General features: G+C 44.8%; 1 protein-coding gene across 1 annotated transcript in view; it reads left to right on the top strand.

Annotated features, from left to right (window-relative positions):
• The first annotated feature begins 1203 nt into the window (after positions 1–1203).
• Positions 1204–17237, top strand: part of LOC143280564 (protein DEK-like) — a 54069-nt gene continuing 38035 nt past the window's right edge. The window contains exon 1 of the mRNA XM_076585256.1: positions 1204–1280. Within this exon, the coding sequence (XP_076441371.1) occupies positions 1239–1280 (42 nt within the window). The 5' untranslated portion in view covers positions 1204–1238. The remainder of the gene's footprint in view (positions 1281–17237) is intronic.

The following is a 17237-nucleotide window of genomic DNA, read 5'->3' as shown; positions in this document are numbered from 1 at the left end:
ACCCACCAGGTGCACTGAGATTCGAACCCAGGACCCTCAGATTGAAAGTCCAGCGCTTTAACCATTCGGCTATTGCACCCGTCTTGCATTCAAGTTCATACATGCATTTCAAGTTAATTGTTTCTTTATTCAAGTTTTTATTGTTTTACTAATTGTCGTTGTTTATTCCGCCGCGGCACAGCCAGTAACAGACCCACCGAGGCCGCTTTCGTGTTCCCGTCCTTTACGAGTACGAACAAGTTATGATCATCAGTCATACATCTGATTTATTTATTCATTTCTTATTTGTCTATTTATTAAGTGATGAAAACTTCACATCATGGCAACACAGTAGTTCAGCACTGAGCGGTAAAGATGATAAAAATGTTTACCGGCCCAAGTCACAGTGATCAGTACTGACATGATTCAATTCCGTTCTCACCAGAGTCAAGAAGAGAACCATCTGTAAAAAGTTTTAGGTAATTCCTGAATTTACTTGATATGTATAACTAGAGGATTAGGCGATTTTTTTTTTTTTTTTGTCTGTGTGTGTGTGTGTGCGTGCGCGCGCGTGCCGTGGTGTGCCACTGTGTGTGTCAGTGTGTCACCGGGGCTGCCGGACTGGGAATAGGTGTGTGTCAGTGTCACGTGTGTGTCCGTCAGTGTGTGTGTGTGTTCACTATTGATCAGCAATAACTTGAATAAGCTTTGAGTGGTTCAGCAATATATCAAAAGACAGCAAAGGTGGGATACCGCCGTGACGTTTCGTTGTGACGAATTCGTGAATTGAGGTTTCGTATCCGAAACAGCATACCGTGTCTGTGCCGTTTCGGTGCCGTGCATATGGAGTTCCAGTTTCAGGGAGCGGATGCCTAACTAAAACTGAAAGTAAATGTCTCTCGGTTGATAGAGACGCTAACCCTGCAAAATCGGAAACGAATGGTGACACCATTTTTTTTCACTCTCTGTCTTTCTTTTTTCCCTCGGGAGCCCGAGTCCAGAAATCTTCAGCGCTTTTTTCCCCCACCTCAGTTTTTCTTTTTGTCGACGATAACATCTCGTTCTTTCCGAGACTCATTAAAACATGTATTTATTTGATAATGTGTTATTAAGAAATGCTGTCGCTTTCAAATGAAACAGACAAAAAATCACCGAAAGAAATTTGATGGCCACTGTAGTTGTGGCAATAAAATATTCACGCTGTTCATTGGTCAAATTCAATCCGTGCGCCATTTTGCCGCCATTTCGTGCAGTTCATTATGTCTGACAGCGATAATCCTAGCTCTCCCAAGAAAGAAGAGGTAAATTGATTGCTCTGAAATTTAGCATGTCTGTTTCTTTACAGCATATTTTTGATTCCGTGCACGATCACTGGCCTACTTACACAAAACTGCTGAACAACTGCTTCATCGAAAAAGAACAACCTGAAATCTTTGAATTCGGAACACGTTTGTGTTGTCGATTGTCGGCTGGACTCCTGACTTGGAAGTGTTCAAGTGTCAGATTTGAAATTGTCGCAGAATGTAATAAATACTTTTCTGTTGCTGACATATGAACATAGATATTAGGTATTCATGGAAACGCATTGTTACTGTTACGCCACCTAGGTTATATATTATATTTATATATATATATATATATATATTTACGGCCATATTTATAGGCTATATAATTTAGGATGCTGATGTGCGATCATACCTAATTTTGACTCGCTTGTGTAAACAAAGTGAGTCAATGTTTTAACCCAGTGTTCGGTTGTCTCTGTGTGTCTGTGGCCACTCTGGAAATACTTTGTCTGCCAGTACCAGTTTTGGCTTAAACATAGTATGCCATACCAATAGTTTCAGTTTCAGTAGCTCAAGGAGGCGTCACTGCTTTCGGACAAATCCATATACGCTACACCACATCTGCCAAGCAGATGCCTGGCCAGCAGCGTAACCCAACGCGCTTAGTCAGAAAAAAAAAACCCAACAAAAAAAGCAATAACGCGTTGTAAGTCTCCCGAATTAAGCCGTATTTCCGAACGGTTTATTTCGTTGAGATTCGTTCTGAAATCCGAAAATTCTAAAAACCGCTTCCCACTGGAAGGTAGTTTGTTTTCGAAGACAACATGACCTCGTTTTTCTTCATTATTAAAAGGAATGAAATACAAATTGTGGACAGAACACATACAGTGTTACTGCATATAAATATTCTAAAGTGGACACAGAATTAACAGGAATGAACATAAAAGAAAGACTGAATCCATCCATTCAGCTCAGTATAGACTGCATGGTTCTTGCACTTACAGATCAAGAGATTACCAGTGTATTGCAGTGTGCTTAATGGCAATGTCTCTTTTGGTATGTATGCCTCCTTTTACCGCGGAAATAAAAGAATAATCGAGATATAATTAAACATACAAAAAACATGTTTTAAACAGTGTTATTATGTCCTCTACAGTCACATCTATTTATCACACGAAGAAGAAAACATCAACATTGCTTTAAGTATTAAATTTAGTCAATTGACATCAAATGCACACAGGAGTGGAGATTAGTCTGCTTGCTTCGGAACTGAACATGCATGGTTCGATCCCGCGTACATGCCTTTTTTTTGATATTTTTGAAATTATTTTGTTCTCCCAAGCTTATTTTATATATCATATTTAATACAGACCACTTTTCAACAATTAAAGAAAAAAATTTTTTTTTTCTCTCTCTCTCATGATTCCATTACTGGATAAAGCGTGAAGCACAAGTGAGTCTTGAAGGCTTTGCCTCGGTTTTTTTATTTTAATATATGACTCCACTTCACCACCTTCTGTCATAGTGTCAAGTGCTCAAGTCAGAATAGAATTAGAAATTGCCACAGAATGCAATAGATGCGTTTCACTATAGTTCAGTTGCTGACATATCAACATAAGTAATATACACACATTGTCACTGTTATGCAACCTAGGCTATTTTCTGTTTACAGCCTATCCTTTCCCATGCCCACACACCTGTGATACATTGACTTGCACCAGATTTACACTTGAGATAGTCTTTACTGAGATAGTCTTTACAGCCATGATTGAAACATAACGTTAATTTTCATCCTTTTTGTTCTCTATTGAACTGCAGTAAGATTACTTGTCATTTGTCAGTGCTTGATTTAGCAGAACAGAAGTGCTTTCTTGAATTATTTCTTGTATATTGCAGCCATGAAACCTCGGTCCCTAAAATTAGTAAAAAGTAAAATTGAAGTTACTATCAATCATGACAATATGCTTTCAGACATTTTACTTTTTACCACCCAGTGTTTTTCTTTTTCGTGTTCTGCAGAGTTGATAAAACATACTTTTTTTCTGCAGGATAGATTGACTTGATTTTTGATAGTTTCATTGATCATATCCCACCAGATATTTTTTGCTCATTTGTTTATATATATATATATATATATATATATATATATATATATGTGTGTGTGTGTGTGTGTGTGTGTGTGTGCGTGTGTGTGTATTATGTATAAACAAAATGAGTCAATAAATCGGTTTTCATTGTCTGTGTACATACATGTGTGTCACTGGTAATCTTGAACAAATTCATAATCACTATCTTTGGAAGTACTGTCTACCATAGCCAAATTGGGATTGAACATAGGGAAAGAAAAAAAATCTTCAGAATTAGACTAGAGTCAAGCAAGAAATAGGTTGTAAGTCTTCTGAATTAAGCCGCATTTCCAGATTATGAATTTTTTAGATAATTGATGTTCCGGATCCAGAAAATTTCATTGGGCTCTTCCCAGTCAGTTGTGGGACATTTGGGTTTGAAAATGGCACATTGTAAATTAGTTTTCCTTGTTTGCAATTGATAGAAATACAAATTCTTGACAGAACACATAGCATGACACTATCTACACTATTGACATGTGTACTGTATATTAATATATTATTTTTAACCCATTCCCACTCTGAAGACCTGCCGTGCTTTCGTTTGCAAATCCCAGAAGACCCGCCAGAAATTTGGAATCCGCTGAAACCAGATTTGGTTCACCATTTTCTTGGTTCAGTATCCAGGGATGTGAGAGCTACACGAAAACGCATAAAAAAATGATCAATGCGCTTTACCATGGAATTTACATTTTACCACAGAGGCCATTCCTGAGATCTGTGCAAATCTGGAGAGAAAAATAGAGGTTAGGGATGTCATTGACAGTGGCTCTTACAATGCAGCTGCTGATTAATTGACAACAAATTGGTTTCTTTTTATCCATCCTGCTAAAAAAAAAGGTCCATTTTTCTTTTTTTTTTGACGGAACCAACTCTTGTGCCAAATATGCGTTTCTTAGATTCGGCTGAGAGTCCGTCCTGAGTTGTTTTGATTAAATCTGGTGCACTTTGAATCAAAAACAACAAAATGCATACACAGATTGATTTCTTTTGACTGACTTAGGTGAACTCGATAGCTCAGTGGTATTACTCATTATCCTACAGCACATGCACTATCTCTGTTCATGTCTATTCGTTAGGGCCATTCGAAACTTTATGCACCAAACCTACAACATTTGAAAATGTTATTGAGATTCGTAAAGTTTTGGGGGGGATTTTGTCAGCTTCAGTGGGGAGCCCTAGTGAAGTGTCAGCTTTCCATCACACCAGGGACTTTTGCAGCCTCGCACCCCCTACACGCCTTCCCCCTCCTGTAAAGTACATTTTTTTTATTCAGTCCCTCTCATGTCCATGGGCATCCCATATGCCTTTACTTTTATGCAAATGAGCGAGATGTGAGACTTCTGTTCTCAAGCCACCATTTGCAGTTTACAGTGTCTTGATAGGTGCAGTAGTTTTTGAGTAAAGAGTTTTTGAAAATCATGAAAATTTCAGACAGTCAGTGTTTGAAAATGGAATGGGAGATAAATTCACAGCATTGTGGGCTACACAGATGAGGATAAAGTAAGTTTGAATAGTTTGAACTGAAAGAGGTCGTGAAATAGAATGGATATGTCATCTTGACCTCGTGGTCAACAATGAAGAACCTTCAGTTTCAATCAGATTAATCATTAGAAGATTTGGATTAGTGATGACAATGGAAATGAAATAGGGCTTCCGTTAACGCACATATGTGCGTCTCGACTCTAAAATGAGAGAGGATGCACCACAGTTTCGGTTTGGGAGTCCGCGGGACACACTGTTGAATCGGTGCTGATTGAAATCTGAATGAGCATGGTCAAAGAACAGCGTTTGCTTCTTCTTGTTTCACTAGTTTTTGGTCAGCATATTATCTTTGTGAAATTTGCTACCACTCCAAAGTTCATAACTTTCGTCTCTTCCCTCTTCACAGGAAACTGTTGCCAATGTCCGGTATGCTGACAACAAGGCTTGTCGAGTATTCTGTGATACAGTTCAAAATTTGAATGTCTGTTTATTGTGGCTTACGCTCCAAAATGCAAACAAGATGAAAAGGCTGCTTCTGAATCATTGTCATCCAGCCAGCTTCGAAAGGGTACGATTCATCGAAAAAGTAAATTTGGTATCATATACTGTACCATGTCAAACTGATGCAAACTAGGCCTATCGGTTTGCTCTGCTTGGCCAAATTTCGCGCGGTTAACAGCAAAAAGACAAGCAGTCTTGCCCGGTCCGCTCTTAGCCAATCAAACATCTCTAAAAGCTATAAGCGCTGAATCATTTCCTTTGGCCAAGGCTCTCCACGCTATCTTGTCCGGTTTACGCTCTGTCTCGTCTTACACTTTTTTTTGGCTATTAAGCGTATTCATTTGGCCTTATTTTGCTGCATGCGGCTTGTCTGTAATGTATTCTTACATTCTGTGTACTCGATTCGACTCGGCCCCCTCGATTCATTCGTTTTCTTCTACCTCTAAGTCGATCCTGTCTTTCCTTTCTCTGTTGGGGGTCGGATTTTCGCTGGGTGCCTAAGCGCGGGTACCATGCCTCGTATACCATGCCACGAAGGCAGGGATCATGAGGCTGGGATTGAGACTTGGCAAGAGACTCTCCTAGGCCTGGAGCTCATGATTCCTCCCGATAAGGACTGCGGTGGTGCGTCTTTAGACGCTGATTGCGGAGGCGACTTTCATACTAGTAAAACGGTCATGAAGGGGACCGGGGGGGAAGGGGTACGAGCGTCGCCTCCCGAGGTGTCCCAGCGCGAGACAGGGAGAAGGGGGAGTGGCAAGTCCTCTCTTGGCAGTGGGGACTCGCAGCTAGGCGCGAACTCCCAAGGGGAGGCCGCGCCCAGCCGTTACCTGGGTCCCCACTCGGAGACGGCCCTCACAGGCCCCATTGCTGTTTTCCCCCTCCTCCCTTCTCTGTTGACCCCCCTCCCCCACCTCCTTCTGGGGGGAGAAAAATTTGGTTCCGGAGGGGTGGGTGGGGGATCTCTACTTTGCCCACCCCGGGCCAAGCCACCCCAGTCTCCCCACGGGAGGGGATTCGGCTCTTCCCACTGTCCGGCTGGTCTCCCCTGCTGGGGGAGGCCCGCGCGTGTCAGGCGGTTCCGGGCAGTCAGCACGCTCGTCTTCGGGCGGGACTGACACCCAAGTCGGACCTGACTTCCCTCCGACTTGGCCAGGTTTTTTCCTTCATGCTGGGTTGCCGGGAGTACCAGGGGCCAACCCCTTGTCCGCTCCCCACTGGACCCAACCCAGCACATCTCACAGGGTGACACGCACAGCCCTGACAAGTGGGATCGACTTCTTGTCGGTCAGGTCGAGCTCCTCGACTAATATTGCCACTCTGTCCACAAATCGGTCCTCTATCAACCCACAGGTTACCTCCACGGTCACAACGGCCTCCTTGTCTGGACCGACGGCTGCCGAGGGGCCCTGCTCGGCCCTGGGGAGCCTGCAGTTCCCACCTACCCAGCCCTCGGTCCTACAGGTAGCTGATTGGGTATTTGTCCCCTCACAGCACTCATGGGTCCCTCTTGCATCCAGAGACGCCCTCTCTGAGAAGGTGCGGCACCCACCATCCCAAGCATGGTTCCACACGCTCCCCACCCACTTCAGGCGTCAAGGACATAACAGCTGCGGCCATGGTCCCTGCTCGGGATCGTCCCAGCTCACCCCGCTGGGCTGACCACAGCTCACAGGACGCCCCAGTGGGTACATCCACTTGGGATGGCTCCCAGCAGGGGATGGACTGTGAACAAGAGTGGGAGCCCCTGTCTTCAGATGAGGATGAACAAGCGGATGAGCACTCTTCGCCCCCATCCCAGGGGGACAGATTGAGCCCGCGCCTCCCTAGGGACCAGCCTGAACCAAACTCAGACTTTGCCGAGCTCAAACTGACCCTCCCCAATAGGGTCACACATGCTGAATCAGTCCCTCAGGCTGCTACTTTGTTACCCTTGAACCTCCTTAGGCCATTTGACTCTAACTCCAGAACCACAAGGCGACTAAGAGTGCCAGAAATGGTGCAGGAATGGCTTAATAAGCCAGCCCGCACTGTCAGGGGTGCTGCTTCCATCCCTCCTCCAGGCAGGGAGTTCCTCTCTGCCCCGGGCGCTTTTTCCCTGGTCAAGTTCCTTAAAGATTCCTCCAAGGGAGGGGTGTGGTCCTGGTACACACAGGACCACCCTGCCTACAGGGAAGCAGAGCCCTCTGCGCAGGACAGGATGTTGGTCTCACAGCGCACCACATTCCCCACTTCAGCTACCCTATCCTTTAAAACGTTAGCAGAGTGGGACAAATTGGCCTGCCGCTGCCTCCTCGAGGTTTCCACGGCTTATACCTTCTTCGACGCGTTCCTCCACAGGACCAGTGAGCTGTGGGAACAGCGTCCGTTTAATCAGGACACGGGGTCTCCTTCCTCTGTCCCGCCTGGCCTCTTCACCGACCAGAGGTTAAACACTTTTGGCAATAGGGTAGCATCTGGTCCCACGGCACCTGCAGACACAGCTACCAGCCTTCACTTCAATACTGTGCTAGCGCGGCGTGATGCCATTCTCCGCCTAACATTCCTGTGGAGGAGAGGGCTGCCCTGCGGTCCATCCCAGCACAGCAGCACTCCCTCTTTGGCCAGTATGCGCCCCATTTTGTCAGCCACAGGGCAGACAAACACGGAGGTGGCCTCATATTTAGCCCACACCTCCCAGGGGCGCCAGGGTTGTATGCCATTGAAGAGACCGGCCACCAGGGCCCCTCCATATACCACGCCACCTAAGTCAAAGCGGCGTGCGCAGAATCAGCGGCAGAGGAATAAACCACCTCATGTCCGTCCAAGCCGACCGGCCATGCCCAAGGCCAGAAGGCAGCACCCCCAATGACTGGGCCCCGATTCAGCACTGCCAGTCGTTCAGCCCCTCCAAGTAGGAAACTTGTCACGGCATGCACATCAGAGGCGTGCTCTGGGACTGAGTGACTGGATTATATTGGTGCTTGAGTCGGGGTACGTGCTGCCTTGGGCGGAGGACCGCCCCCCTCTAAGATCCATTCCTCGTCCTTATGTGCCCAGCTCGACGGAGCAGGAGAGCGTCTTAGAAAAAGACATATCGCACCTACTCCTCATAGGGGCGATATCTCAACTCTTGGACCCGGGCCCCGGTTTTTACGGCCGGTTGTTTGTGATCCCAAAGGTCTCAGGAGGGTGGAGACCAGTCTTGGACTTGTCCCCCCTCAACAAATTCCTCCCCAAAATGAAATTCAAGATGGACACACAGGCACAAATTCGAGAGACCATTCTACAGGGCAATTGGGCTACCTCTATTGATCTGAAAGAAGCTTATTTTCATATCCTCATCCATCCGGCATCCCGTCAGTACCTGAGGTTCATGTGGAGGGACAAGGTGTTCCAGTTCTCGGCCCTCCCATTTGGTCTGTCCCTTGCCCCTTTCCTGTTTACCAAGGTGGTGCGGGAATGGGTGTCCATCGTCCGGTCGGAATCCATTCGTCTCTGTGTGTACCTGGACGACTGGCTTATCTTGGCCCAGTTGCAGGCCCTGTGCCAGAGTCATACGGCCAGACTTCTAGACCTTTGCTCCCAACTGGGCTTCCTCATGAACCAGGAGAAATGCAATCTGTCCCCAAGTCAGTCCTTCAACTTCTTAGGGATGAGATTCGACATGTGGTCCATGATAGTCTCTCCGACGCCAGATCGCTGGGACCGTCTGGCAGGCCTCCTCAGCCACTTGCGCCGTTCCTCCCAAGCAACAGTGCGGACACTTTCTTCCCTCCTGGGCATGATGGAGTCCATGGCACCTCTCATTCCCCTGGGCAGGGTTCTCAAGCGCCCTCCTCAGAGGGCACTGAGGTTACGGTGGTTCCTGAGCACTCAGCCATGGGATACCCAGATATGTCTGGGTGAGTGGTTCCTCGAGGTGACATCAGAGTGGTTAATCACCCCTCTTCGGACACATGGGATGCCCATAGCCCCACCTGCTCTTCAGGTAGCACTCTTCACAGACGCCTCCTCCCTGGGCTGGGCAGCCCACATGGACTCACTCCATGCAGCAGGGACTTGGTCCCCGGAGGAGCGCCAGTGCCACATCAACGTTCGGAAACTGGAGGCAGTTTGCAGGGCTCTCCTGCACTTCATGGGGGAGGCCACTGACAAGACCATCTGCTTGTTCACAGACAATACGACGGTCGCATGTTACGTGAACAAAGTGGGGGGTGGGGGGTGGAGCGCACTCAGCAGACCTCTCCCTGCGGACTGAGGCTCTCCTCCGTTGGTGCCACAGCAAGGGCATTGCACTTTCAGCGAGACACATAGCAGGAAAAGCCAACATCTTGGCAGATGCTCTCAGCAGGTCCAAGAGTGTCAGCCACACGGACAAGGACACCCTTCAGGGGGTGTGGGAACGGTGGTTTCGGCCGATGGTGGACCTTCTTGCCACAAAGTTCAACAAGAGACTTCCCACTTATGTCTCTCCAGTCGCCGACCCAGAAGCGTGGGCAGTGGATGCTCTCTCTCTAGACTGGAGTAGCCTACGCGTTTCCTCCATTTCCAATTCTGTCCAAGGTGATAACGGAAAGCCAGATTGGAACGCCTGCAGCTGATCCTCATTGCGCCGAAATAGCCAGCCCAGCCCTGGTTTCTGGACCTTCAGTCCCTGACACATGTTCCACCCCTGGAACTCGAAATCAAATCTCATCTGCTGCGGCAGCCTCGTTCGGGCATTCCTCATTCCAATCCTCAACTGCTCCACCTGCACGCATGGGTGCTGTGCGGTCGGAACTGTCAGCATCACCATTGAAGTCTTCGACCCCTCGGTCGGCCTCTGTGTCGGCTGCGCTGACCCAAGGGGGTGCCTCCTCTGACCTCCTCTCCATAGTCACCAAAGCAAGGAGGGAGGGAATGGAGACTGTGTATGACTTTTGCTGGAAGAAATGGTTGCGGTGGTGTACAGCTCAGGACTTTCCCCCTACTAACCCTACGAGCATGCAGCTGGCCAACTTTCTGGCTCACTGCTCCTCGGTTCTCAACCTGTCTGCTAGTTCTGTGCAAGGGTACAAGTCTGCCATCTGTACCACAATCAAACAGCTAGGTGGTCCCGCCTTTGAAGTGGATTTCCTGCTCAGAGAGGTAGCTAGGGGTGCCTCTCTGAAGGAAGCTGGAAACCCCAGAAGAGTGCCCCTCTGGGACTTGTTCCTGGTGCTGGATTTCATTCGAAAACAGCCCTTCGAGCCATTGGGGACTATTCCTTTCGACTTGCTCACCCTCAAGACGACTTTTCTTCTGTTGCTGGCCACAGGCTGTCGTAGAAGCGAGATTCATGGTCTTAGTGGAATGCAACAAGATCTGGCCTTCCACAGAGATGGTTCCATCACTCTTCGTTTCCTTCCAGAGTTTCTGGCTAAGAACCAAGACCCTGAGGTCCCTTCCCCCTCTCTGAGGGTCAGACCTTTGTCTGATATTGCCCAAGATGATGAGGATAAGCATCTCTGCCATGTTTGGTGTCTCAAATACTATTGGGATAGGTCTCGCTATAGGCGTTCTTCTCAGAGGCGTCTGCTCATCTCCCTCAATGAGAATTACAAGAAAGACATCGCTGCAGGCACCATTTCCCGCTGCGTTTCCCAAGTCATTCGTAGAGCCTACTCTCATGCTCATAGGGATATCAGATGTCTTCATCCCAGAGCACGCGAAGTGCGGGCCATAGCTACTTCGGCTGCTTTCCAGCACTCAGTGCCACTGCAGCATGTCTTGGAGGCAGCCTTCTGGTGGTCTGAGAATTCATTCATCAACTTCTACCTCAGGGATTTCCGCATGACCAGGGCTGAAGGTTCCAAGGGGATTTCCTTTGTCGTGGCTAACACTGCCGTCTCGGTAACAAGGGCTCCCCATACGAACCAGTAGGCGTTGCCCTTCTCCATTTGCTTTAAATTCTGCATCAGTTTGACATGGTACAGTATATGGCACCAAAAGGAGGAGTTTATATTATACTTCATGTTTGGTGTTACATATACTTACCATGTCAAACTCGAATGCCTGACCGTCCGTCCCCGCGTCTCCGCCGTGGTTCTCATGGGGCATTTTCTTCGATGGCCACGGAATGATTCAGCGCTTATAGGTTTTAGAGGCATTTGATTGGCTAAGAGCAGACCGGGCAAGACTGCTCGTCTTTTCACTGTGAGCCGCGTGAAATTTGGCCAAGCAGAGCAAACCGATAGGCCTAGTTTGCATCAGTTTGACATGGTAAGTATATGTAACACCAAACATGGAGTATAATACAAACTCCTCCTGCTGCATTGATTAACGTTCATGGGAGAACGATTCTTTCATTCAAATGGCCACTGCAGTACCCCAAGGACACACGCATGTAATGAAGTCCAGAACTTGTGTGAAATTTGATTCGGGCCATCATGCAACTCTCGGAAATTAAATGCATTTGTGACAGGATTGACAAACTTCCAAAAATCATCCTTGTAAATGTAAGGCTTTTTGTTTTCAACGGTTCAATCCTCACTCTTTCTCTCTCACTCAGTCACTGTGTGAGAGTGGGGGATTGGGGGGGGGGGGGAGGGGTGAGGGTGTGTGTGTTTGTTTGCATGTGTATCTTATCAGGTTATCTATCTCTCTTTCTCTTGTGTGTATGTGCATGTGTATCTCTCTCAACAAGTGAGAATGTGTGTGCATGTGTGTCTCTCTTTCACTCAGTGTGTGTGTGTGTGTGTGTGTGTGTGAACTGATTGTAAGGCAGTGTGTGATGTGTTTGGATGAAAGAATACTTTTTGACCTGCGGCAGATTGGTACTTGTTAGATCATGGGGACACCTAAAATGCCTGATCGAGAGTCCTGTGGACTCTCTAGTCAAACCAGCTGTTGGCATCCCTCTGAAAATATTGATTTACTGCTGTGCAAGGGACAGTGCTGTTTACTATTTAATCAGGAAGTTGATCAAAAAGTGCAGACATAACTGATACAGTGGTATGCATACACAACAGACAACACTGACAGAACAAAAGTATTATCAACCCTGTTTGTTGTTTAGGATGGCTGGGAAGATGAACACTCTGAAATAACAAACTTAGGGATTACCAAAACATAGGCGAGTGACACAGATCGTTGGATGAAGAGAAATACTTGTGATGTCCAGCATGGTGTTGATTGTGGTTGAAGTTCGGTGTGTTTGCCATCATGCAGGGGTGGAATGTCTTCTGTTGTGTGTATCACAGATCTGTCTGTTATGTAGCATACAAAAACATGCTGCTGATGTGTAACAAAGTTGAACACAGAGTAACAGTCTTGGTCGTTTATTCTGCCATGCTTGGATACCACCAAGAGATATGGAGGTTATAAAGGGACATTACTTATCTCAACATTATATAATACATTTGATCCATGTTTAGTCATCAGAAAAAGTAACATTATATCACATCCGTCCCATGAAATGAAATCTTTCAAATAACCTTTTGAAAACAAATTTTAATACAATCTCAGTATAAGAACTGATTAGTAGTTTTCTTGTATCATTTTTAAAAAGAAAAATTGAGGCTGTCAATATATAGAACACTGAACAGTTCTATTTAATATTGCTGTCTTTTAGACATGTCTATGTATTTTGTGTTACAGTTTCAGTCAGTCTTCCAGGCTTTTTTGACTCACTTGTGTAAACAAAGTGAGTCTATGTTTTAACCCGGGTGTTCGTTTGTATGTGTGTGTGTGTCTGTGGTAAACTTAACATTGACATTTTCTCTGCAATACTTTGTCAGTTGACACCAAATTAGGCATAAAAAATAGGGAAAATTCAGTTCTTTTTAGTCATCTTGTTTAAAACAGTATTGCACTTCTGGGATGGGCACAAAAAAAAAAAAAAAAAAAAAAAAAAAGAAGCCTGATTATATGCAAACTGCATTACTGTTATATTTATATTTTTTGTATTCTCTAAACTTGGCACTTTGATCTGCCTATTCGACCCAACAACAAGAGCAGTCATAATTATCATTTTTTGTTTCAAACAGGAACTTCTTTTGCTAAGCATGGAAGTTTTATTTATTTTGCAAACGTTTTGGTGCAGATAGTAAAAAAAGGGAAATTACTCTAATAATGCTAGGGGACTTAATTTACTGATCTTTCTCATCTTAAACATTACATTTTGAAACAGAGAGGCAAGGCCATTCAAGACTCACTTGTGATGCACTTTAAAAAAAAAAAATCCAAGCTTTTTATGTATTGAGATAATTTCAAAATGTAATGTTTAAGAGAGAAAAGATCAGTTTAAAGCAACTAAGTCCCCAGCATTAATTACAGAGTAATTTCCCTTATTTTACTCTCTGCACCAAAACGTTTGCAATAAAGAAAACTTCCATGCTTAGCAAAAGAAGTTCCTGTTTGAACAAAAAATGATAATAATGACAGATCTTTTGTTGGGTTTGAATATCAGATCAAAGTGCCAAGTTTAGAGAATACAAAAAAATATAATATAACAGTAAATGCATTATACTCAATACATAAAAAGCTTGGATTTTTTTTTTTTAAAGTGTATCACAAGTGAGTCTTGAAGGCCTTGCCTCTCTTGTTCTGATTCTTTTGGGGTCTTTGACTGAATGGTTGTGTTGAGGCTTGTTTGTTGCATGTTGATTGTTGAGGTTGTTTGGAACAGTAACTTGTGTAAGGAATATTGTCTTGTGTGTTTGTGATTGGAACTTTCATGATTTCTGCTGGTTCAATTGTTCCAGTGTACATGATTCTGATGTAGGTTTTGAATGTTTATCAGGTGTCTTCCTGTTTCTGCAAAAGTGGAAGGGTATCGAAACTGAGGTCACCATGAGAGTAGGGCATGAAAGGCCGCATAATTTGGGACTATATTGATGATGATGGAGGAGGAGGAGGATAATGATGATACTGCTATGGAGGTCCATTTAGGTTTGGGACTACGTGACAGGGCTGAACTCTCCGCATTCTGTCATGATATTCTGGTGTCAACCAAGCCTGAGAGATACTGACACTTGCAGTGTTGGTCAGGAAATTTAGAGGACACACAGTTCACACCCAAAGATGCATCTGTGAAGTACTCAACTGTTGGTCCCCAGTCTTTCATTTAAACCGATAGGCCCTAGTATGCATCAGTTCGACATGGTAAGTATGTGTATCACCAAACATGAAGTATAATACAAACTCCTCCTTTTAAGCCCATAACACTCAACACTGGGGTAGGAGCGGGCTTCCCAGCTGTCAGTCCATAACGCTAACCACTTCGCCATGGCGGCTGGTATTAACCTTTCCCGTACGTCGCCTAAAATTTTGCGCGCCGTACATCGTGGGTGTGCAGAAACCCATGGTTTCTAAGAAGGAATGACCCCTCGCTGTACGTCGTGGGTGTGCAGGCACCCATGGTTTCTGTGTACGAACTAACCCTTCGCTGTACGTCGTGGGTGTGCAGGCACCCATGGTTTCTGTGTACGAACTAACCCTTCGCTGTACGTCGTGGGTGTGTAGGCACCCCATGGTTTCACTGAAGAAATAAGACCTTGCCGTACGTCGTGGGTGCACAGTAACCACACCTGTCCGTAAAGCAAATTTGACTTTTCTTCAGCAGACTTGCATGCGCAGTTTCCACTTGTGCGTGTAGGCTATTTACTCCAGTGCTTGACCAGGCGCATTGTGAAATAAGTTTTGCCCGTGAGAAGGGAGGGTGTTGTTTTCTCTACTTTGAACAGATTAGGATTAAAATAAAATTTCTATATCAACTATCTTTCTTTTTTTTAGCCATAGTCGGGTTTTCTCTACTTTGAACAGATTAGGATAAGAATAAAATTTCTATATCAACTAGATTTTAGATCAATTGATTTCAGACTTACAAAAATATCCAGTTCTTTAGAAAGGCACTTTAATCCAACTAGATAAAAAGTTATCAATCAGTTGCTTCCCGATCATTCTCTACAAGAAAAACAGTTCATTCAATATTGTTGAAGATATCTAGTGCAATAAATATTGTTTTCTGAAATTAGTTACAACTTTAGAGTAAAACTTGCCGCAGACTTGAAACCGGGATACGATCAACAAAAGACAAGGTCACTCTGATCTCTCTCTGTAGCGAGCCCAAGTGACGTCACGTCGACAACGCGTGGCGCGCAAGCTTTGCATGGGTGGCTCCACACCCACGACGTACGGCGTTGCAAGGTTTATTCTTTGGGAGTATGGGTGTCGTCACACCCACGACGTACTGGGGACATTAATTGATTAATAACTTCTTTGTTTATGTATAAAAGAAAATAATGTTCAGTGGATATGTAGTAAACTATATTATGGACAAAGTCATGAAATTATGTGGAAGTGGCTTCAATATTACTTGAGTTACAGAGCAAAAACACTTGTCTGGGTGATTTCACACCCACGACGTACGGGAAAGGTTAATAATGGATACTTATGTTGCTCACTGTCCACAAATCTGCTTTTGGTACTTTTTAAACACTTTTTTTTTTCATAACACATTACATCAATGTTACACACACACCAAAATGTGACAAATCAAACCACACAGACACGCGCACACGCACACACACAAACATACCATACTGCACATTTTAAAAAAAATCCATTTTAACATGCATATATATATATATATATATATATATATATATATATATATACATAGCAGCTGCCCCTCCACACACACACACAGACACGCCACACACACACAAAGCCTCATAGACATGCGGACGCGCGCGCGCGCGCACATGCACAGGACACGCAGTGCAAGATCAGTTATACTAACACAAATGCACATATATACACATGCATGTGTATGTGTACACATACATATTTTCTAACGAGGCTCTTTTAGTAGAACTTTCAAGGCATTAGTTTCCTAGCCCGATTTCTACATTCCTTTAATATTCTTCATAATCATGTTTAATGGTTTCAGTTATTATTTTCATTATTTGATTGTTACTGTTAAAGATAATTTCATGTTAGTTATGCATTTCTTGGTAGTTTTCTACCTTTTCTGTATTATCCTGACTTCTCTTTCGCCTCTCCCCACCCCCACTTTTTTTTTTTTTTTTTTTTTTTTTTTAAATTGTCTAATATCACAAAAGTGAAAAGACGCTAAACTAAAGAACAAACATACATATCTGTAATCAAGCACATGATATGCAAACTAGTAGTCCTGCCACAATTAAACTCATTACTGAGGGAGAGAGAGTTCTGATAGCAGATTTTGAAAGAGGAGAAGGAATCAGAATGGAGGTTGTCATGGATCTTATTCCACGTCCATGGCAATTGAAAAGAGAATGATCTGTGTCAGTTGGGTCTTAAGACATGAGGCATCCTGAGAAGTCCAGTATCAGTGGAAGAATGGAGCTGGTGAGAGGAGTTTAGATATGGAGGGGTTTAGAAAGTACTCTGGGCCAGATCCATTGACTACAGAACAAGTCAGTGGACAGCTTATGGTCTATTCTGTCAAAACAGGCAACCAGTGGATAGACTGACAGAGAGGAGAAACGTGATAAAATTTAGAAGCTCTGCAAATCTGTCTGGCAGCGTTATTCTGAATCATTGAAGTCTTAACAGATGTTTTGGAAAGCGGGCCAAAAGATAATTTCAGTAATCCTATCTTGACGAGAACGAAAACACCACGTGTTTTGGTTGCATATATATATATAAGGGCGTTGGCTCAGGAGAGCACCGACGGCCATCTAGCTCCACCGTGCTGTGTGCATGCCACACGCAGTTGGTCCCCGGGGGTGTGTCTGCCCTTGCATGCGAAGTCTGGATCCGGCAGAATCTGCGGAAGAAACCCATCGGTTTCAACGGAGAGGAAGGCGGTTACAGCAACGCACTGTGGAGTGCAGAGAGCAAGATGAGACACCGAAAGGTATTCTGGTCAATC

This window comes from Babylonia areolata, chromosome 3 (genome assembly GCF_041734735.1).
Source record: "Babylonia areolata isolate BAREFJ2019XMU chromosome 3, ASM4173473v1, whole genome shotgun sequence".
Classification (NCBI taxonomy): Eukaryota; Metazoa; Mollusca; class Gastropoda; order Neogastropoda; family Buccinidae; genus Babylonia; species Babylonia areolata.
The sequence above is the reverse complement of the archived record's forward strand: the minus strand, read 5'-3'. Positions and strand labels throughout refer to the sequence as shown.